At 42.2% G+C, this 22,976-nt stretch overlaps 1 protein-coding gene across 3 annotated transcripts in view; it reads right to left on the minus strand.

Annotated features, from left to right (window-relative positions):
* Window positions 1-22,976, minus strand: part of ASAP1 (ArfGAP with SH3 domain, ankyrin repeat and PH domain 1) — a 368,280-nt gene that overhangs the window by 327,619 nt on the left and 17,685 nt on the right. For all 3 annotated transcript variants that reach the window (XM_019528166.1, XM_019528167.1, XM_019528168.1), the window contains exon 2: window positions 14,255-14,341. In XM_019528166.1, coding sequence (XP_019383711.1) covers window positions 14,255-14,313 — 59 coding nt within the window. In that variant the 5' untranslated portion in view covers window positions 14,314-14,341. The remainder of the gene's footprint in view (window positions 1-14,254; window positions 14,342-22,976) is intronic.

Here is a 22,976-nt window from a genome sequence, read left to right on the forward strand (position 1 = left end):
CCACGCGCGCCCGGGGCAGCCCCGCCCCCCTCCCCCTCAGCGTGGGGCTGCGTGTGGTGGGGGAGGGGAGGGGCGGGGCCCCCGCGGGCCGGGACCTGGTCTGCGCCAGGCGCGGGGGGGAGCGCAGGCTGCGCTGCGCTGCGCTGAAGCTGGCGATGCTGAAGTGAGGTTCAGCTCCGGAAACCTTGTGGTAGATCCATCCATCGATCTATCAGTCCATCTTATGCATCGATCAATCGACCTACCATCGATCTATTTATCCATCCATCAATTAATCGATCTATCTGTCCATCCATCTATCCATTGATTTATCAATCGATCTATCCATCTATCGATTAATCTATCAATCAATCTATCCATGTATCATCCATCAATTGATCTATCGATCTATCCATCCATCGATCAGTCGATCTATCTAGCCATCTATCGATTGATCTATCCATCCATCTATCCATCTATTTATCCATCTATCCATCCATGGATCAGTCGATTGATCTATCTTTCTATCCATCCATCCATCTATCCGTCCATCGATCAGTCGATCTATCCTTCCATCCATCCATATCTCACAAAATCTTCCTTTCAAGGTTTGCTTTAGTTGAGGGTTGCAAGGGGCTGTATCAGGTGAATATGGAGGCTGCGGCACTTGTGGGATACGGTGCAACTTTTTTCTCTTTCCTCAACTGAAGAAAACCTGGAAAGGAGGAAGATTTTGTGATGTGGAAACCATAACACAAAATGCGACTGAGCAGCTTTTAGCCATTCCACCAACTGCTCATCAGAGGCGCTCCCAACAATGGCAGAAGCACTGGGAGAAGCGTGCGGCTGCAGGCAGAGTGTACTTTACCCCTGTAAATAAAATATTTTTTTTTACTACAGCATCAGTCTTGATACTTTTTGAACCACCCGCGTATATCAGCTCCTGAGTGTGCGCTCAGTCCTTACTTGGCCTGTAATGTGTAAACCTGCCCTGCCTTCTCTTTTTATGACCAGGCTGGAGTATGTTAGGCTGTAAAAAGAAAAGAGTAAGCTTGCCCGGGCTATTTCACAAATCCTAGAGAAGTGGAAGGCACCTCCGGAGGTCATGCACTCAACCCCGGCGGGGCCTGCGGCAGGACTGTCCCTGCCCAAACCATCCGACAGAATCCATATTTCAGGAGCGACAGACTTGGTTCAGGGGCTGGGGAATAGACAGCTGAGGGAACTGGGCTGATTTAGTCCAGAGGGGTTTCATAACAGCCTCTGATTCTCTGAAGCAGGGTTTGAAAGAGGATGGAGCTGGACCATTCTCAGCGGTGGCAGATGGCAACAAGGAGCATTGGTCTCAAGTTGCAGCAAGGGAAGTTTAGGTTGGATATTAGGAAAACCTCTCTCATGAGGACGGTGAGATTGGACTGGACCAGGTCAATTAGAGAGGTGGTGGAATCTCCATCCTTGGAGGTTTTGAACACCCGGGTAGATAAAACCTTGGCTGGGATGATATAATTGGGGATGGTCCTACTTTGAGCAAGGGGCTGGACTAGATGACCTCCTGAGGTCCCTGCCAACCCTAATTTTCCATGATTCTTCCTGAAATAGGAAATGGCTCCATCCTCTATAACTGGGCAGGGGTTCGGGGTGCCGACAACCAGTTTGATTGTGATTTGAACATCTTGTCTCACAGCAAACCCCCAACCTGGCAGACAAGTCCACTGTCCCACATGAAATGTCTGGAAAGTATCCGAAGGAACACATTGCTGCCGAACAATCTGACCAATCTCAGCTAATCTGCATGAATTGCCATTGAAGGCCTGTGTGGAAATGACCGCCCTGTGCCTGTTCTGATGCAATTCCACCCTCCGATTAAACTGGTCATCGGGTTTTAGCCTCAGCAATGCTGCTCTACAGTCTGGTCCCTTGTTATGACTTAACCCGCCAGGGTGGGAGAATCCCAAAGGAGCATCACATCACTTGAATGTGCACTAAACGTGAGAACAAGCAGTAAATTCCAGCAGCATTTCAGCATCAGGGAATTTGGTCCTCACCCAACAAGGCACAAATCAGTAACTTGCAAGCCTAGTGCCTGGACGAATCCCAGTCCATCTAATCAGCTGAAGATAACTCTCAAGGGCAAAGCTGTAGATTTTTTCCCCCTTTAAAGCCCATCCTAGCCATCCAATTAACCCCCCTTTGCTGTTTTTGGCGCTCGCAAATCCTCATGCTGCAAGCATTTTATGGTACAGGGGATGGAAATATTTCGTATCTTAGACTATGTTCCTGCTGAAATAGTCCAGGCAAGCTAATTATTTTCTCCTTGCAGCTTCCAGTTTTCGATACCAAGAAATAGAGCATAGCTGATTGCATGATAAAATATAAACAACACATTTCCAACAAATCTGTTACATACATGAATCACTGAAGATTATGCTATCCTTGCCAGGAGCCTTGAAACCTATACTATAAATTGCTAACATCATTTCCAAACCTTTATGAAGTGCAACATGTGTATTTTTAATACTGAAATGACTGTATAGCTCACTACCGTTCCCTCCTAGATACATTCAAACAACAGAAATAGTAGTCTGACATTTTCTAAAACAAAAACAAAGGGCATCCGGAACACACAAGTATTAACTTCCCATCCTGTATCTGAGTGGGGTAATATTCATATTTCTTGCTTTCTAACACTACGAATTAACAGCAATAATAAAAATTGGTTCCTTTTACTATTTCGCTTCAAGTTTTATACCCAGCTGTTGTTTGTTTTTGTTTTCTTTTGAAACAAGCTTAGGTCTCGAGAGGCCCAAATAATTGCCAACCTCATCTGTCCTTCAGGCTGATTTGAACATTACATTGTATGGTTCCCCCTCCTCCTTCACTTGAGGTTCTCGCAGTACCTGCTGGACTCCAAGAGCCCTCTCCGTGTACATATTCCTAAAAACTAACCAAGAAAGAACATTTCTTGGGTGCATGTATCCACTTCAAGGATTTTAACCATGATACTTGTATAAGTGCTACACTGGTGCAGATTTTTTTGCTGTGCATAGCAGTGCACATACAAATGCTAACCCAGCTGGGGCACAAGCGTTTTTCAGTGCAAGGACTGCTTACCGGCCGGCTAGCCCCACATTTTAGCACCTTCATGCCCCAGCAACCCCCTCTGCAGCACACTGAACCTTGTCAAAGGATCCCTGGGCTGGCAGGCTGACCCCCTGGGGCCTTGCCAGCTGGGGCTGCTGCGACCCAACTTAATGTGCCGTGGTCCAGGCACATGCATTAACAGCGCGCCCAGGAGCTTCCCAGGAGCAATAAACTGTGGAGCAATAAGCTCTGCAGTTTATCGCTGCACACTAATGGCATGTGTATATATGCCCTGTATGTAAGAAACCACATTGTACTATAATCCTAAAAATCCTAAAATAAAACTAAATAAAAATAATCCTGCACTGTTTGTGTAAGTATATAAAACATAAGCATTAACTTTGTGCATACCCATAAATGAATGTCCTCAGCAGAGCTTGCATGTTTTCTTTGCCAGAGAACTCTGAAATGGCCTTTCCTGAACACATTACTTGGCCTTCATATGGTCATGTGCCTTCTGCTTATTCATATGGTCTGGCTTTCCCATACCACGATGTAGGGCTCAGTTTTACCATCCATCCAGCTTAGAGATGATAGTTCAAGTCATGAGATTATGAAGAGAGAGGGTGGGGAGGAAATGTAGAAAAAGGAAGGCAAGAGCAGAATTCTGTGGGTTCCACCCTAAAAATAGGAATGGGGAAGGAATGAAATACTGGACTAGAAATTAAAGAGGTAGAAGGGAAATCAGGACAGAATGGTATCATAAAAGAAGGGCCAGGAAAAGTAAGACCACAAACAAGGGTAACAATATTGAAGGTAGTCAGCAGGGCAAAGAGGGTGAGGAGGGAGTCTTTGACCAGGAAGAGACATGGTAAATGGCACTTTCAGTCAAGGGAGGAGGGTCAGGTATGTTGAAGAGTTAGTAGAGCGTCGGGTGTTTTTAAGATGGAAGGGATCTATTGGCTTCATTGTGTTACATCCTCAGATACATGAGCAAAAAATTAAAAATCATTGAAAATCTTATATCAATTTTTCTTTATGTTTTTAAGTAGAAAAAAAACTGGAGAAAGAAATATATTTCCATAAGGACAGAAAGGGAAGCTTCTCATCACAATTGTTCCTTACTCCTTAAAAGTATTTAGAGTTTCTGAAAATATTAAATGGATTGAAGACCCCGCAGAGGTCATTTAGGGTATTTTGAAACACTCCTTTACCTTGTAAGTTGTGGATCAAAAAATAACCATATTGGCAGATAGCAAACTGATTAATTCACCTAGGGGAACATTTCCTACTATGGCTTAATTTGCCATTGTCTTAACTTCCTGGCAGCCTCCTTACCTGCCACCCAGTTATCAACTGCTGATAACTACCAACTAATTCTCCATTATTTGCATTCCCCTTGAAGTGGTTAATTAACCAAGCATTTATTGTAAGTATGTTAGGGCCTTTTCTAACTCTATCTGGAGTTCAGTAGAAACAAGGCCCAAGCCTTAATACTAATTCTAATATAAACTGAATGTCACTATTTTGAATATAAAATGCCACTCCTTTATTTAAATTAATAAAAAATGTTAACTATCTCAGATGATTCTAAGTATATTTCAGTTTTATTCCCATTTATCTTTCCTATTGTGAACAGTACAGTAACCTAACAAAGAGAAAGGGTATCTATACATGCAGTCTGTCCCACCTAGCAAAGCGGGAACTAGAGCAATGTTATCTGCATAAAGGCCAAGGAAAAGGAGGCAACCTAGGGAGTTTTAACAATGTTGTAAGAGGGAAATTAGCAGGTCAATCAACTAGTCACATAAGTAGTTCACACACTAATGCAAGAAGTATGGGGAATAAACAGGAAACACTGGAAATCCTACTACATACATAAAAGTATGATATAATTGGAATACCTGAGATTTGGTGGAATAGTTTGCATGACTGGAATGAATTTAACTTGTTTAGGAGTGACAGAGGGAAAAGGAGGTAGTACTACCTTATATATTAAACCAAACCAGGAGAAAGAGGGGGGTGAGACTTCTTTTTAAATAGCTACTGGAAATATCCAGATTACAGAACCTAGTGCTAATGGGGTACTTTATTGACCATGATATCTGCTAGGAAGGTGATACAGTAACGGAGAGCAAAAGATCTTAAAGAAACCATAAATATTGCACAACAGTAAGCTATCCCAAAGCAAAGGAAAGAGAAAACACAGCAAGGAAACAGCTTCTCTAAACGGTGAAGTCTGCACCTAGAAATAAGCAATTGAACCAATACAAATTGGGAATGTCTGGCTAGGCTTTCACACTACGCAAAAGGACCCAAGGGTCATCATGGACTGCCAGCTGAATGTGAGTCAATGGTGTAATATTGTTACAAGAAATGCTTGTAACATACTGGGATGGATTAATAAATCATAGGAAATGACTCTTCCACTGTATTCAGCATTTGTGAGGCTCTAGCTAGAAAGAGTATTGTGTTCAGGTTTGTGTGCCATGCTTCAAGAAAGATGAGGACAAACTAGGAAAAGTCCAATGGACAGTAACAAAAATTATTAGGAGTCTAGAAAAAAATGACATATAAGGAAAGGCTGGAAGGACTAGGATCATTTTGTCTGGAAAAGAAAGGCGGTGCAGGGGATATGGTAAAAATAGTCTTCAAATACAAAAAGGGCTGTTATAAAGGGGATGGTGACAGACTGTGTCTTCAGTAGGTAATGTCCTAAATTGCAACAAAGGAGATGTAGGTTGAATATTAGAAAGAATTTTCCAATTATGGGAGTGGTTAAGCACTGAAAGAGGTTACCTAGAAAGGTTGTGAAATCTCTATCGCTAGAAGCTTTTAAGTACAGGTTAGGCACACGGCTGAGAGGATTTAGACAGGGATATTCCTGTTTTGAGCAGCGGGTAGGACTAAATGACCTCTTGAGGTCCCTTCCAGCTCTATTTTTCAATCATTTTTTTACTCTGGGTTTCATTTCTAATCTTTCATGATCCCCCTTTCTACAAATTTTCAGGCTGCAAAAATCCTGCCTCAGAGGATAATTTAGATAGTTGAACATTCTGGGGGCACATGCTGTATGCACTTTCTTGTGTAGAATATTCAGTAGAAATCTGACATGCCCATCATTTGTAAAAGTTCTGATAAAAAACTTGTCTCCTGTCCCTGCTGTCCTATACTGGGAATAGCTTTCTGTTTTCTTTTACATAAAGCTGATACTGGTGAAAAGAGTGCCAACTGTGATAGATAGTCCTACAATCTGTTCTTCATCTTCAGGGTAGGTTTGGTCCAGGAAATGGCCTTCCTACTAACCCAGGCCTCTGGGAGGGTTATGGTAGTTCTTTCTTAAAACCTGTTCAGTCCTTGGCCTTTTTACAAAGCAATTTTTGTGGTATTCTCCATGTTTAGGGATGGGTTTGGGAATATAGCCATAAATTTAATCACTAACAAAGGCATTTGCAATTATTTTCATGGCAATTACTTTTTTATGACACTCTTGACCACTTGGAACTGGACTGAGATCATCTGTTCATCTCCCAAAGGTCAAACAATAGCAATCAGGCAGCTACAACTTTCAGCCATTACCAACATGTGCCAGATTTGAATAATTATTCTGCACTTACGTTGGTCTTTATGTCTTCACTGTGCTTACCTAACTAAACCTCACACCTGTGAAAGAGATATAGAGAATGGTTACTCTCATGTTATAGAGCAGGAAAACAGTCCAGACAAGCACAATTTAGAGGGCCTTAATTTCTGAATGTCTAAATTAAGTCTCACAAAGTCCATGAAGAAACAGGTGTGCAGCATCACAGAAAATCAAGCACCAAGGGGTGAAATTTTGACTCAACTGAAATCAGTGACAAAATTCCCAGGGGCTTCTGCCGGGTCAGGATTTCACCCTTGTGGACATTCGAAATGGCTCTTTGAGATGACAGGTAAAATGACAGCACTGGCCCACTGTAGTTACAACATTTCTCAGTGGCCTCTTTTCTTTACATTGATGGTGCCCTACTGGGAGAACTAGTGTAGTGTTTAATACCGTAAGCACTCTGTCATGCAACTCTGCTTGGCAGCAATAAAATCAAAGACAGTAGCAATGGTAGGAAATTAGCAGGTAAAAAAACTTATGTAGACAAATTGCATGTTAAGATTGCTCTGGTGCCCAATTTTCTAGTTCAGATAATTGTATTCTGCCATTTTCATTGGATAGTATTGTTGGTCAATATTACTGTTTGCTCTTTTGATCTGAACCTGTTGTGCAGTGTTGCTATGTTCAACCTTAAAAGTGGTTGTACTTTTAATGGTGGGTGTTTTCAAATCCCTCAAGGAGAAAAACTTTGTGCCTATGTAAAGTTTTGTAAGTACTTATAATTTTTCCCCTGAACAAGCTGCCAAAGACTCTCTTTAGCTTTAATGGGAAATGCATTAAATGAATATGGGCATAGACATAGACATTAGACTCTGTTTGCTTATCTAAACTTGTTACTGGTACAATTTCAGTCGATTGCTGAGCCTGCCGATTATAAAAATGAGCCAAATCAACAGCTATAAAAATAATTAATTTGGCTTATTATTTCCATTTATGAGTATCAGCTGTGCCAAGCTTCCTTAACAAGCTCTTGTAAATATGTCTACTAGCTTCATTTTTGATGTACTGTTTACATAAGGCCATGCAACATTATTCATCTTGTGCTTCATCTTGAAATGGTTTTAGTCAGGAGCAATTTCACTAGCAGTTTCCTAACACCAGCACATCCAATCAGCTAACTGAACCTTGTGTGAAATATAACAAACATATATTTTAAATACAGCATGTTTATATGTCTAAGCTCACACAAAGTGCACCACGTGCTCACCGTGAAAGTCTAAATTTATTTTAAATGTTGACATCAGTACTGTTTTGCTGTTCAGAAGCCCAGACTACAAACTACAAAATACCTTCACTAAAACATTTCAGGGTTTTAATGTTTGCAAGCATCTTCAAAATTATTGTTATTATTGGGACACAACAGTCAGGTGCCCATATAACCAGAAGAAGGCAGGGATCTCACTACCTCATATGAACCCCTTGTTTATCACATTGGTATCAGACATATATTCTGATTGACAGTCTGTATTTTTAAATTACAGTATGGCCTGTAGAATATATAAGCTGCATCAACAATTTTTTTTGTTGCTGCCGTATGCCTGTGTTGGATACTGGCGTCAGCTGATTTCAATTTTAAAACTGGCAACTTCAAGTATTTTCTTCACTTGGTATTTAAAATTAGCTAAGAAAACAGGCAACTGTGTTAGAAAGTACAGGATCAGTTTAAGAGCAGTTTAGTTGTGCTTTTAGTAACAGCAACATCAACAAAAGGTTCATTTTACATGCTTTCAATGTTAATGTGATTGCAAAAAAGAATCCATTGTTTTCCTTTTATACATGACATTTTGGTAATATTAAGATCTGACATTTTTAACACTAGATGTCCCAAATCAGATCTGACTTGTCAGCAATGATAGAACTGATTATATATGTTATCTGCTGTCCACATGTTTGTCTTTACTGTCCTGTGACAGAGGTTTATGATAATGCGAGATATACTCCAATAGCTGTCTCAAAAGACAGCTGAAAATAAAAATCTGGAAAACGAAGTAGAGCATTAAGTTCCCTGAGATTAGGCTGACTAATTTGCTGATTCAGTTTTGCCCTTGTTTTTCTGTTTTGTCACGCAAGATCAAGAGTTGTGCAGACAAACACATAATGACATTTCAGACTCAGTAACAACAAGGAATGGTCTATTCTTTGGAACTGCTGTATTCTGCAAAACTCAAAACAGTAGACAAAAACTAACACACACTGGTACCAGCATGATGCCATGAAATATGTTCTCTTGTTATTTCTGCAGGTGTGTTGCCTTTTGTATTCTGTATAGGGCCTGTAGATGCACACTTTGAGAGACCCTCTCTCGGTCATATGGAAGGCAGGATGGCACGGTAGAGATTTCAAAGGGGCATAAGCTTTCATACGTAACACCTACTCAGATGGATGAATGGACTTGCAGAAAGCAGGGGCACTAAACAGAAAAGCATAAAGCAATTTAAATATTGTCTACCAAAGCTCATGCCACTGAACAAATTAGTCTCTAAGGTATCACCCTCCCCTGCCTTCTGCCTGACTAAAATGGCTAACCACCTCTTTTTCTAATTAATTGGAAACACAACGTGTGGACTAGGACAGAGCTCAGGTTCATATAGGACTAATTATTAAAAGATATCAGACACAGGCAATTGGTAGGGGGAACACAGTGGGGGGCACATGCCCCCCCCCCGAGATTGGCCCCCGACTTGGCACTGCTCAGGACGCAGTGGGCTGCATAAGCTGGTGGTGTGTTGGGGTGGGGTGGGGTGGGGTGGGGGGGCACTATGCCATGGCACAGAAGTATAGGATTGGACATGGGGCTTTTGGCCCACCCCCAGGCCTGCCCACAAATTGCGCCCTCCCCCCCAAATCAGGAGGCACCAGTCACCCCTGGTATCAGAGATAAAACCCTGTGTGTTTGAGTCATTATGAAGACAAAACTCTTGCAGGTGTTGATTACTGGAAAAAAATCATCAATTGAGTTGGCATATTTGGGTTTCTGGCAAGCTTGGCCACATGGATGGGACAGGCTACTTAAGCAGTGTCCAGTTCAGTGCAGGGCAACAGTGATAGGATAGTTAGCACTGTTTGGACCGTCATGCCAGCAATCCCCGTGCCCATTGACACTGCCTTGATGAAGACTAGCACAGTGGAAAACTGCACAATGGTTATCACTGCTTGAAGCAAGTTGGATATAAGCCACACTGTTTGGACTGTCATGCCAGTAACTCGCTGTAAGTCAGGCCGTTGCCTGTAGACTCATTTTTTTTTCTTTGTGGAGTTGCAAGGTGTTACAAAGGGAAAGGGGAGATGGCATTTGCTGACTGGGCTGAGAGTAGACCAGGCCAAACTGACTTGTTTCTTCTTCACAATCAGTGAGAGACAGCAACTAGCTTTTGTAAAAAAAAAGAAAAATCACTACTATCTAAGCTGATTTTAATAGGAGGAAGTATGCTGACTAAAAAGTGGGAATGATACTGCAAAAATAAACAGGCTGCAGGGCAGCTGGTGCAGCAGACTTTGCTAGAATAAAAGACTGAAATAATTCATCAACCCATTGCAAACATTTCAATATTTTCTGTTTCACATTGGAAGTGATGTACCCAAATCCCTTCCTGAGCAACTCTCCAGCCCTATTCAGGCAGTAAACTCCCACTAAGGGCATCATGAGTTTTGCCTACACAATGCATATGTCTACACATGCATTATGTGCTTTAGTGAATGCGCATTAGCCTATTTTAATGCACATTAACTAAATAGCACTGGTTTTTTTCAGCAACTCTTTAACGTGCAATAAAATAGGCTAATGCACATTAAAGCACATGTAGATGCACCCAGTGACTGCAGATTCAGGCCCACATATAGAGGCAGGGTTGGGGTCAGAGTAGGAGTTAGGAGACCTGGGTTCAGTTCCTCAGTATACTACTGCACTGCGGTTTCCCTTTGGTCAAGGCATACCACCATTTTACACCTCATATTCCCCACCTGTGGAATAGGGATAATGAAATAGTGGCAACCACTTTCTTGAATTTAAAGCACTATATGCTCCATAAGTGAAAAGTACAATATGTACAATATTTTCATTCATTTTATTATACAGACTTTTAGAGAAATGTGGATATTCATTCCCACAAAAATGAAAAGCCCTTAGACCAAAAATTTTTAAAAGCACCAGTTTTTCTGGAGACAGAAGAATGACTCACTGGTAAATAAAAGGGACGTTCTAGATGATGTTTGCGATATTCAAATCAGGGATAAATTTCTAGTCAGTTGTAAACAAGTATAATTTATCAGTATGTATTTATAGTCAAGCGTATTTAAGCAGTATCTAGTGGCTTAATTAGGACTGCAGCAGGCAGGGTACACACACACCAAGCTGTAATCTTAGGAAAGCTTATGCTCTAAGGCCCCAACTCGGCAAACATGCCCATGCCCCTCTGAACATGAGTAGATGAAACCCCCCGAGAGGATTATAGTGTTGACTGCACACACTTTGCTGTTCACTATTTAATCCTAGTTGTTGTATCAGTATAGTGATAAAATGAAAATGCTGATACAAATGAGTCTACAAATGAAGGATATTGTAAGAGGAGGTCCCTACAACCACTAAACTTAATGGTACATCTGCATTTCCTTTACAAATCCCTGAAAACAACGGGTTTTATAATCCAGCCAAAAATAGTCACTCCAGACTTGGACTAGGCATACAAAGTTTTAGCTAGGAAGCAATTTCTTGCTCTAGTTATACATTTTCAAGAAAAACTGTTTGCCTGCTTATGTGCAAAATATGGGATATTTAAAGCGTACCAGCGTTAGAATTCAAGGTTTTACCGTAACTCAACAACCTTTGAGTTTACAGTGAAGTCACGGATGTTTTTAGCCCCTGATAGAAATAAAGCCTGGCTTCTCATTCTGAGCTACAGCAGGGAGGCTGGGTAATATAACAGGCTGGCAATGAGGTAGAACGTCTGCTTCAAAGTCACTGGTTAAAACACCATCTGAGACAACAGTGACCCAAGCATGCTACCGTTAGATGAGTATCTGATGGCCTTTGAGAAATGAGCTCACTGGTCTTAGTCCAGTTTCTAATGGATCAGGCTCTACATGATGCTAAATTAAATTTACTTGTAGGGAATTTCAGTAGAAAGGCCAACCATAATGGGCCATCTGCCTGTGTATTTAGTAACACTTAATCATGATCATATCCACTGCAGACTTCTGAAAGTAAATTCTCGTCTCCCTGTAGAAGTGCTGTCTCCAGTCAGGTTGGTGCACATGTCAGGTGGATGGGGGAAGGGAAGCTTCCCCACCCCACACACTATCTGTTTTATAGGTAAATGGAGGACTTTACCTCCTTGGCTGTCAGCCTAGTACACTTCACCAAGCCTGAAACATTAAGGATATGTCTAGACCACTTCCATGCACTCCCAGGAGCTCCACTGAGAAGCACAGCCTGCCTATCCACTCCTGCTCTGCATTCTTCAAACCCAGAAGTGGAGAGTCAATGAAGGCACCCCCCCGTGAGCTCCTATGATAGCTGTCTCTAGCGTGCTTCAGAGTGGGGGGGATGAGGGGCACCCACAGGGCATCTTCACTGCCTTGTTTCTAGGTTTGGCACATCTGCAGTAGAGGCAGCACGCTTCTCAGCGGTGCGCACAGGAGTGCAATCCCCTTAATGATTGTAGCCCAATGGATCTGTTCTGTAGGCTTGTATACTGCAGCAGGACTGTCCAACTGGGCTTTACATGGCCCAGGCTCATTTAGCCACCTCTCCCACTGCTGCATGGAGGGAGAGGGCCCAGTGGGGGCCACATACCACCGGCTTTGCCCAAGCAATGGAGATCACACACTGCTGGTAGAGTCCATGCAGTGGGGAGCAGGGTGCTGTGTGCTGCTGATACAGCCTGCACAGGGATCCTGGGGCCCTGTTCCCACAGTCTGTGGCAGAGGTGGGCAATTACTTTGGGTGGAGGGCCACTTACTGAGTTTTGGCAAGCCATTGAGGGCCACATGACAGGCAGCCAGGGGCAGATAAATATTAATTTTCTAATTTTTTTAGGGGCCCCGAGGGCCAAATGGAATGGCCTGGCAGACTGCATCTGGCCCAAGGGCTGCATTTTGCCCACCACTGGTCTATGGCATACACATAGCCTTCATTTGCAGCCCCAGGCCCACTGAAATTGGGACAGCCCTGTGCTGCAGTATATTGCAGGGTATGACAGGAACACTGCACAATACATAGTTGTGTGGCTTTAAAAGTTTGCTCTTCCATATGATTTTTTAAAAATAAACAGGCATTGCCTGGCAAATATGGGTGCATATCTGCAGCTATAACCATTTGGATTTAGGCTGATTTTAAAGCAATTTCAGACTATTCCTGACTGTCTCCATTAGTGTGTTTTTAATGTAACTGCATGAAAAGTTAGGAAAATTAAGAGAAAACAAGAAGTGATGTTTCAAGATCAGATTTACATAGACAACTTAGCATATTAATTGCAATCCTCTAAGCTTCAGTGGTTGGATCTAGGTCAGTGATTCTCAACCAAGGTTCTGCAGCATCTGAGAGTGCTGCAAAATCTTTTTTAGGGTGCTACATATTATTAGCACTTTTAGGCACACATGGGTGGCTAGATGAACCCAGGTATTTCAAATGGAATCTCTAATGTCAAAACCACACTGACCTGTTCTGGTCTTCGCAAGAAAAAGAGCTGCTGTATTATTTTTCTGTAGTTAAAAAAAACAAGTGAAAGGTAAGACCTGGCATTTTCTGAGGGGTGCCTTGAGTCTAAAAAGGTTGAGAACCACTAATCTAGGTAATCTAACCAACCTGTCTGTTGAGTGATAGGTATTATGACCTTAGGCTAGAATGCAATCTTCTTAAGGACAACAGCCGAAACACTAAAGTGAGGTGAAATTAAGGGTGTCAGCCTTAACTCTGAACTACACTGTTGCTGTGGGTTCAGCTCAGGCAATTCAAACATGGCTTTTTGTTGAATAAGACACAGTATAAATAAATAAGAGTACTCACCATTCATAGAGTGACTAAACAAAAGTCTGTTTAGACAACTCTGTGCTGTTCTACATCACCAGAAGTTATGACTCTGCTCTTTAAAACCCCCACACAAGTCCTGGCTGACTGATCTCAGATCTATGTTATTTGGAAAGTTAAATGAAGATTCCTGATCAGATCTGCATGCATGGAATGGAAATTCAAAGGCCTCCTTTTTTCTATTTCCTTTGCGAAACAGCTTCAAAACATATTTTTCCAGTGCTAAGTAAAATGATTTATAAATGCCAGCATTTGCTTCAGTGTGTGTTCAGACAAAATATGACTTCTCCTTTTTACAGGGCCTATTGATAAATTCTAGGCCTTTTCCAGAAAGTCATGCTTTGTAATAGTCCAAACTGACAAAAACAGAAAAGAAAACAGTGTTAAATACTGTGATTGGAATAAAGATGACCTGGTGCCTTGTTTCTCATACACCTGGACTGTCTCCAAGATTTAGAAAAAAAGTACACAGCAAATACTAGAAACCTGTTATTTTGACCTAAAATGTCTTGCTGCTTTCTTACCGATTCCATAATGAATCTCTTGAAGAAAAACTTGAAAGCCTGGAGGCTGAAGATCTCATGTCTCATCTGTCACCACAAGAAAATTACCTAGATAAAGAGAAAAAGTGACAGGAGTAATTAAGAGCCAACCAAAGCTACACAATTTGCAAGGTCACTTTAACAAAAAAAAGTTATATTTGATACAATGTCCAGAATATACAAAAAGAATCACTCCTGAAGAATTTCACATTTTTTTACTTGGTTACTTTCCGTGCAGTACACAGACCAATTAGAAAACCATGGGGTCAGAAATTGCTACATGATAGCAACTTTGTGCAGGCAATTCAATTTTGCATTCATTCACATGACTGTTACAGGCAGGGCAGGCAGCACTGTCTGATTTGGGGGTTAGCTGACACTCCTACATAAGACCCTGTTTGCATTTATTTACAACTTTGCAAAAGTCCAACCATTCAGGCAGAGATGTTACGTATCGGATTTTTACCTCATGCTGATATTTTTTTGGAGAATGCAATGGATAGGACTGTCTGAACAGGGCAGGAACGAAGAGCTGGGAGGGAAGAGTAAGAGACAGATATTAAAAAAGAAACTGGAACAGTAAATTCAGAGGAGAGGAAAAGGCTAGGGCTGGGACTGGACCTGGAAACTAGGATTGGGTCTGGGAAGTGGAGAGGCAAATGCCTGGGGCAAAATACCGTTTGGGATTAGAACTGGTGAAGCCAATAGACTGGGATGAAAAGCCTGAGTAGATCGGATAGGCAAAAGGAAGTGGCTTGGACAAGGGAACAAGACTGGAGGAAAAAACAGGACTAGGGCAAGAAAGAACAGGCAAAGCCAGATGGTAACAAGCAGAAGAGTCTGTGCCCATTAGACCCAAACTAAGAACAGAATAAGACCCCCAAATCTCACCATCCACCTTCTGTCCGCAAATCTGTAAAATCCGTGGGTGCTCCCCATGGGAAACTACAGTCTTCAAGAGGTATTAGTTACTCTGTTAGCTCAAGTGGCAAAGGTCAATGTGGTGGATCTAAAGGCCCTAAACCTACTGATGACCACCTAGGTGGGTATCAGTATGGAGGCAAATGATCACATTTCTGCTGAATCAGTTTACTTTTTAATATCAAAGATATTACACAAAAAAACCCTGTGTTCAAAGTACCTTGACTTGACCATTCAGGTTAAGTCAAGCACTCAGAAATACCAAAAATTATATTGCCCATGTCTTCATATGCCAGCCCTTTTGTGCATATAAAGCATGGCAAAATTTAATTACCATACATTTTGTAGTTTGCTTTTCGGCTTTTATCCAATTTACTTAATGTTTCCAAATTACTCCTTCAGGCACAAAGTACTGCCTACCCCACACATTCAAACAAGATCATGAGACCAGCCTCATAAGATGGCTACAAATATATTTAAAAACTAACAAAAAGGCTGAGATCCTTACTTATTTACCTCAAGGGAACTGAGGCCTTAAGAAAAACATGAAGGTGGTGAGAGAGGCAGTCAGCAAATGGTTAAGAGCTGCTGCCTGTCACTGATTAGGGGTATAAAGGAAGAGGCATGTCCTTTTTTCCAGGTGGACAGAGAAGCATGAAGCTTGGGTCTCTGCAATCTGAAGGCTGCACTTTGAAACATAAAACCGTGCCCAGGAACAAGTGTCTCAAAGAGATCTGAGCATGGTGCTAGTTCTTTCGTTTGCAGACCAGGCAGCCAGGCAGTGTGCAATCAAGTATGATAAAATCACAGGAAGTGTCAGCACTGGGTTTGGCCTTGCCTTGCTAAACTTAACTCTTCTGTTTGTTGGTGTCTGATATTTCAACACATCAGTTTTCATATTAAGCCTTGCTCCAGCAGTAGTAGGCTATGCTACTTATATAAGTTTATGCTATTTAAAATTGAAGTAACATCAATCTTTAAAAGACCGTGTTTCAATGCTTTGTAAACCAATGTTAGCATAAGCAGAGCTCACAAATAACCAAGACACCAGTTGTTACATTAAGTTGGGAACTGATAATAGTTTATCTGTATTTGATTAGTTTCTCATCAATCCAAAATCTATCATTTGATTTGCCTGTTTCTGTCCTAACAAGTTACTTAAGATAATTCCAGTACATTATATTATTATTGTACTGCTCTGGGCTGTGTGGCAGCAGTGTTGGTAAGATTTTGTGTCCTCGTTGGGAAGGTCATTGTGGCTAAGGATGATTATATTCATTTTCTTTCTGTGGCTCTGGAGAGACTACCCCTAAAATACTCCTTGGCAGCTTAGTACAATGGTGATAGATGCAAACTGAGTGGCATGCAGAGAAAAGCCAGAAAAAAATATTATGTTCATAGACTTCTTAGACATTAGGGGCTGGAAGGGGCCTCGCGAGATCACCAAGTCCAGCCCCCTCTTCTATAGGCAGGAAGTCTGCTGGGGTCAAATGATCCCAGCAAGATATGCATCTAAATGCCTTTTGAATGAGTCCAGAGTAGGTGCTTGCATCACCTCTGAGGGGAGTCTGTTCCAGACCCTGGACACATGCTCTGTAAAGGAGTGTTTCCTCAAGTCCAGGCTAAATTGGCCTTCCAGAAGTTTGTGGCCATTAGACATAGTTGTCCCTTGGAAAGCCCTGGTGAACAAGTGTTCTCCCAGATCATGGTGCACCTCCTTTACGTACTGATTAGCAAAGTGCCTGTAAAGAATGACGGGAGGGTGTGGGGACCGAGCACCACCACCCCGCGCTGTCACCGTTCCACATCCGGCCGTGCGCAACTCCCCTCCCCACCCTCAGCCTCCCTTCCACACACCACTCATGCACGCACACACCCAGCAACATGCCACATGGCACACACACACACACAGGCACACACACAACCACCCAGCAAGCCACACCCACAGCCACACACCACACCCACACCCAGCCACACCCACCCAGCCGACCCAGCCGCATGCCACACACACACCCAGCCACACCCACCCAGCCGCATGCCACACACACACACACCCAGCCACACACCATAGACACCACCCCCCAGCCCCAGGCCACACACGCGTGCCTGACTGCCTAGCCTGGCCTGCAGCGGGACTCATTTGGCACCCCCTCCTGTCAGAGCAGGGGCAGCAAGGTGTGGAGCAGAGGTGGAGCAGAGGCCACAGCTGCAGCCACCCCTACTTTGTGCACAGACTGGGGGCCACATGCTCCCCTGGGCTCATCTGGGATAGCACCGCCTCTGGAGGAGCTGCTGGGCTCCGAGGGTCTGATGGCCTGGTCTGGCTGGGGCTGCATTCACCGTGACTGTGGCCTCAGCCAGGCCAGGCCATGGGGCCATCAGAGCCCGGCAGCTCATGCAGGGGAGGTGCTGGGGAGCCCGGGGGCAATGTGGGCCCCCCTCCCCCAGCTCCTCCTAGTACATGCAGTGGCGGGAGCCACCCCACAGCCTGGAGCGGCATGAGTGCAGCCGACCCCTCCTCCCCACCACTGGGATCAGCCTGGCACAGCCTCAGCCCCAGTGCCCCCCAGCAGTCACTCCCTGCGGGGGATGGGGACGCGGCTGCAGGGTTCCACGTGGGGAGCGGGTGTGGGGGGCGCACCCCACCCTGCACCCATGTGCTGCAGCCCTGCGCAAGTTATGTAGACTCTTCATTTCCCACGTGTAACAATAGGGACAATGGTTCTCTCCTACCTCCTTACTTCCTCTTTGGAGGATACTTTCATTTGGTTTATGTGAGATGTTCAGATACCTCAGTAAGGGGGGCTGTGTAAGTAACCTGGATTGACAGGCAGCAATGAGGTCTAAAGAAAGATGTGATAACTTTTTACAAGTACCTGAGGGACTCCTACACCAAGGAAAGAGGATGGTTTGTTAGGGTGAGGTAATAGGAGGGATTATAACTAATGGGCTGACATTAAAGGGTATGTTAAGGCTGAATATCAGTCATTTATTATTTATTAATAATATAGTGAAGTTTGCAATTTAGGCAAGCAGCTAATGCCGAATTTTAAATAAAACTAGTTTGATCAAAATCAATGGTGCAATTTAGGCAAGCAGCTAATACCGAATTTTAAATAAAACTAGTTTGATCAAAATCAATGGTGCAACTTGAGTGCCTTACTACATCTACTTCTTAAATAAGAGGGTGTTCCTTTGACAGAAGAGTTAGAGATCCCATCTTTTCCGTGCATTAACAGAATAATATACAGATGAATTATCAGACTGAATTACATATGTAGAGAGAGGAGCAAAGGCCTCAGGTTTCAAAAGAGGAAATTTAGGTTGGATATTAGGAAGATCTTTCTGACTATGCATGTGGTGACACATTGGAGCAGCTGCCCAGCAAAGCTGTGGAATCTCCATTCCTGGAAATGTTCAAGAGCGGGTTAAACAGACGCCTGGCTAGGATGGTTTAGTCAGGGATGATCCTGATCCTGCCTTGAACAGGGGGCTGAGACTAGATGACTTGTTGAGGTCCCTTCCAGCCCTACTTTCCTATGATTTTAGAAACTGGATGATGATCATGAAAGAAGGTATAGACTAAGTCTTTTTGAAATAGAGTGGGAGAGTGGGAGTCTGTGCTTATAAATTATGTGGCTCTTCAATCCATGCGTTATCATAACTTAATCACCTGCTTTGTATCTTTTCCCCAAAATATCATACTTAACCTGAATAACAACATAATATATATATTTTGCATCCCTAATTAATATTTTAGAGTAAACATTAACAGGCCTGTTTTCATGGTATGCTAACTGGAGTTAACTTAACTAGAAAAACTGAAACAAGCAAATGATAATCTTGTTTCTACAGTCATTGATATAACAATAATAGTAGTTGCACACCACCATGCTGAAAATCAACTCCCTTCATGTCTAAACAATAGAGTGAATCACAGAATCCTGACCTTGATGCATAATGAGATCATGTAGTAATTATAGCCCTGGTGCTTTCTGTATAAACAGGCTACATCATCTGTAAATGCTGTGAAATGCTGCTTTTTACTTAAATTTACAAACAACTAAGTCAGAAGCTTCACACAGTGAAAGAAAATCTGATTTTCGGCAAATGAAAAGATTAAGCCAGTTATCTGAAGTACAGAGAATCCATTTGTAAGCATTTACCTTCTGTTGAAAAATGTCCACTACAGGGTTAAAGATTACCAAAAAAATAGCCATATTTTATAAAGGTAAATGAAGCTACTTTCATGCATGGAATTAAATTGCTTGATACATGTGATAACTGACAGGCTCTTGAACCACAATGTGCTTAAAGTAAATTCCTTTAATTTCATGGTAAAATGAATTATAGCGTTGTTCTGCTTGTGTCTGCTGTGGTGCAAGCTAAGGTAGATGTAACACATAGGTGTTCTTCAGTTTTACCTTAATCCATGATCTGGATAACACTATTAATATGCATGAGTGTGCATTTGGATATACTTTACTGAGGAAGAGATAGGAATATTTGCCATAGGTGTTCAGCCCCTTTACAAAGGCAAACCGTCAAAGTAATACACACGCTTCTGAGCATTAAATAAATAATTAAGGAATAAAACTAAACCACTCATCACCCCTCTTTTCAAACCATTCAAGTACATGAAGTACATTTGAAAAGTCTGTTTTCCCCTTGATGAACCCACATAGCTCCTGTTAATGTTGTTATTGAGGAACACTAGTTTAGCAGCTCCTGGTATCTTCGCACAAAACACCTTGAGGGGTCAAGAAAAGAAACCATTGCCAAGAAGAAGTGACTCCACCAAGGAGCCAAGGGGAAAATGAGGACAAGGAAAAAATGCTCTGAGACAGGCAGTACATTTCATAGCATATAAGTTCTAGTACAGGGGTGGGCAAAATGTGGCCCGTGGGCCGGATGCAGCCTGCCAGGCCATTCTATCTAGCCCACGGGGCCCCTAAAACATTTAGAAAATTAATATATATCTGCTTCTGGCTGTCTGTCATGCAGCCCTTGATGGCTTGCCAAAACTCAGTAAGTGGAACCTCTGCCCGATATAATTGCCCACCCCTGCTCTAGTATCTGCTGGGACCCTGTGCTCAGCTGATTATTAGGGCCATGTGAAGCTTCAGTTCCTGATTCAATGCGGCAGAAATTTGACCTGATTCAGTGGCCAAATCTCCGAGTCCAAACTGAATCAAGAGACCCTTTAAATCCCTACAAATTGATTCGGAAATATTCAGAAAGATTCGGAGATTTGGACATACACGCAGCTTTAGGTGTTTTTTCTACTTACCTCGAGGCACCAGGTGGCTTGTGATTCAGATTCAACTGAATCAAATTGGGGAATGTGAACTGAATCAATGAATTGGATCACTATCCCCGATTCAGGCCAAATCCAAATCGAATACGGCCCATTTTGCACACCCCTACTGATTATCTTTGATGACCCTCAAATCTTTTTTGAAGTCCATGCTCCCCAAGGTTGAGCCCCCATCTTGTATGTATGACAGTACTAGTGGTACCCACATGCTCAGACACTGAATGCATTGGTTAGCAATTTTTTGCAGACATGAGGAATGTAATTCATCCAACCACATGCATAAATTACAATGTAGTCTTTTTCATAGCTCTTTGGTTAACACTGACCACTCCAGTGATTCCTGAGCCAGTCTGGACTGAACATCACCATCCTGTATACATGACTTAGCTTTACATTAGGCCGTTCTGAAACCCTTTTTCCTGTGCCCACCCTGCAAAACAAAACAGATCACTCAGTAGCAGTGAGCAATTCTTTTAATTATTTACCACCTCCTCCCTTTAATGTTACCATAATGATTTTAACTTTTCTTCCAGGTCATTGATAAAAATATTAAATGGCTGGGACCCCAGAACTGAGGGACTGTGCTAGAAATATTCCTGCTTGAGGGTGATTCCCCATTTGCGATTACATTTTGAGATGGATCATCTGTCCATTTTTTAAATCTGTTTAGGGTATGTCAAGTTGACTTTGTACCATTCAACTTCCTTATTCAAAATATTATGTGGTATCAAATCTAATGGCTTAGTCAAGTCTGGGAATGTTACATCCCCATTATTGCCTTTACCAACCAAATTATATAACCTCCTAAAAAAATCTGATGATGTTTGTTTGCCATAAACATATGCGGATTGGCATTCATTTTTTAAAGTTCTTTTAACTCTTTATCCATTGAGCCATTCCATCATTTTGCCAGGGATCAAGGGTAGGTCAATCTGACAGACTCAGTATCCAAAAATTACTGAAAATCAGTAGTAACAGTCCAAAGATTTCCAAGTCTGCTCTCTTAAAACTCTTGGATGCAAGTTATTTGGAACTACTGATTTCAAAACATTTAACTTGTGTAGCTGGGATTCAGCATTCTCCTGAGGTAGAGTTGGAATGGAAAATATTTAATCATCGTCATCTGCTGTGATATTTTGGAACTGCAAAGAACCACAAAATAACCCCGTAAGACATTCCAGTGCTGCAGTGTGATGTGTGAATCATCACTAGCCAAAACAGAAGGATGCCAAGACACAAAAGTTCAGTGGCATAGATCAGCACAGTGTTTAACATACATTGCATTAAAATGCCAGTGTTCAAATGTGATTATTCTGTTGTTTTCTGCAATTTTATTCAAATACAAATTTGCTCCAGAACTCAGTGATGTGACAAGAAAGTCAATATAAAATGCTTAAATAGATGGTCTCTCCGGCCCTTAAAGTATTGATGCCTTATGCTATTTGTCGATGTCTTTGGGATAATTATATCTGTGTCTTATATTTCCTTTTGATTCACTTAAGAATGACTCTTTTTAGCATTTCCTAGCTATCAGCTGGTTCTTGTGCTCCAGAAGAGTTGTCATTTTGTTGGAGGCAGCATCTCATCAGGATGTCTGCTTCCTCCCTTAGATCTTGGGAAAGCTTTCATTGATCATGCCAATGGTTTTTTCTCTGTATTTGATGACAAAACTGCCATCAGCAATGCAAGATTGCAAGTAACTGATAGTTCATCTCCAAAATCTATGAAGGGGTGATGATAAATTAGAATGCTTCTCCTCACCATTATAGTGATTTACTCTACTGAGTCTGTAGAAAATGTCCTGTACATGAGACAAGGATTACAGATAGATACCAATAATCTGGATGTTGCAAAACCCTTCCCTCCCTATTGATTTGTAATATGAAAACAGATCTTGTGGGCTGTATGCAATAGTAATTTCCTAGATGTTTCTGCAGGAAGAAGACACTAAAAGTCAGAGTCAGCTAGAGTTGTCTGCAACCCTTCTTCCTTATGAAACGCTGGGGAGTTTGAACTGCAGGAATCAGTCTTCAAGCAGTGCCTTCTTGGTCTGTGAGAGCAGCCTTTCAAGAAAACAAACTCCCTATCTCTGCCTCAGCTCTAACCAACTGGATACTTATATTACTACTTAACCTTCAGAGAGTCCAGGACCCAAATCCAGATTGACTCAGTCTTTCTCATGTCTTTACCACAAGGTCAGATTTTGGCTACAACTATCTGGGTGGACTGTTCTTAGTGAAACCATCCTGCTTACTTTTCCCAATCATATTTCTGGGCTCTTTTCACACTGCCCCTTACTGAATTAGAATGGGACTGGATTTCTGACCATACAGGCCAAAAAGCAACTTTTTGCTTTCTCTCTGTGAACCAATGGAAACGAAAGGCAGAACTTACTGTTTGAAATATTAAGTATTTGTGTTATTATGTCCCCCAGACAAATAAAACAAATTCCCCTTTACATATATC

The sequence above is a fragment of the Gavialis gangeticus genome, unplaced genomic scaffold (genome assembly GCF_001723915.1).
Source record: "Gavialis gangeticus isolate Ggan-Ray unplaced genomic scaffold, GavGan_comp1, whole genome shotgun sequence".
Classification (NCBI taxonomy): Eukaryota; Metazoa; Chordata; order Crocodylia; family Gavialidae; genus Gavialis; species Gavialis gangeticus.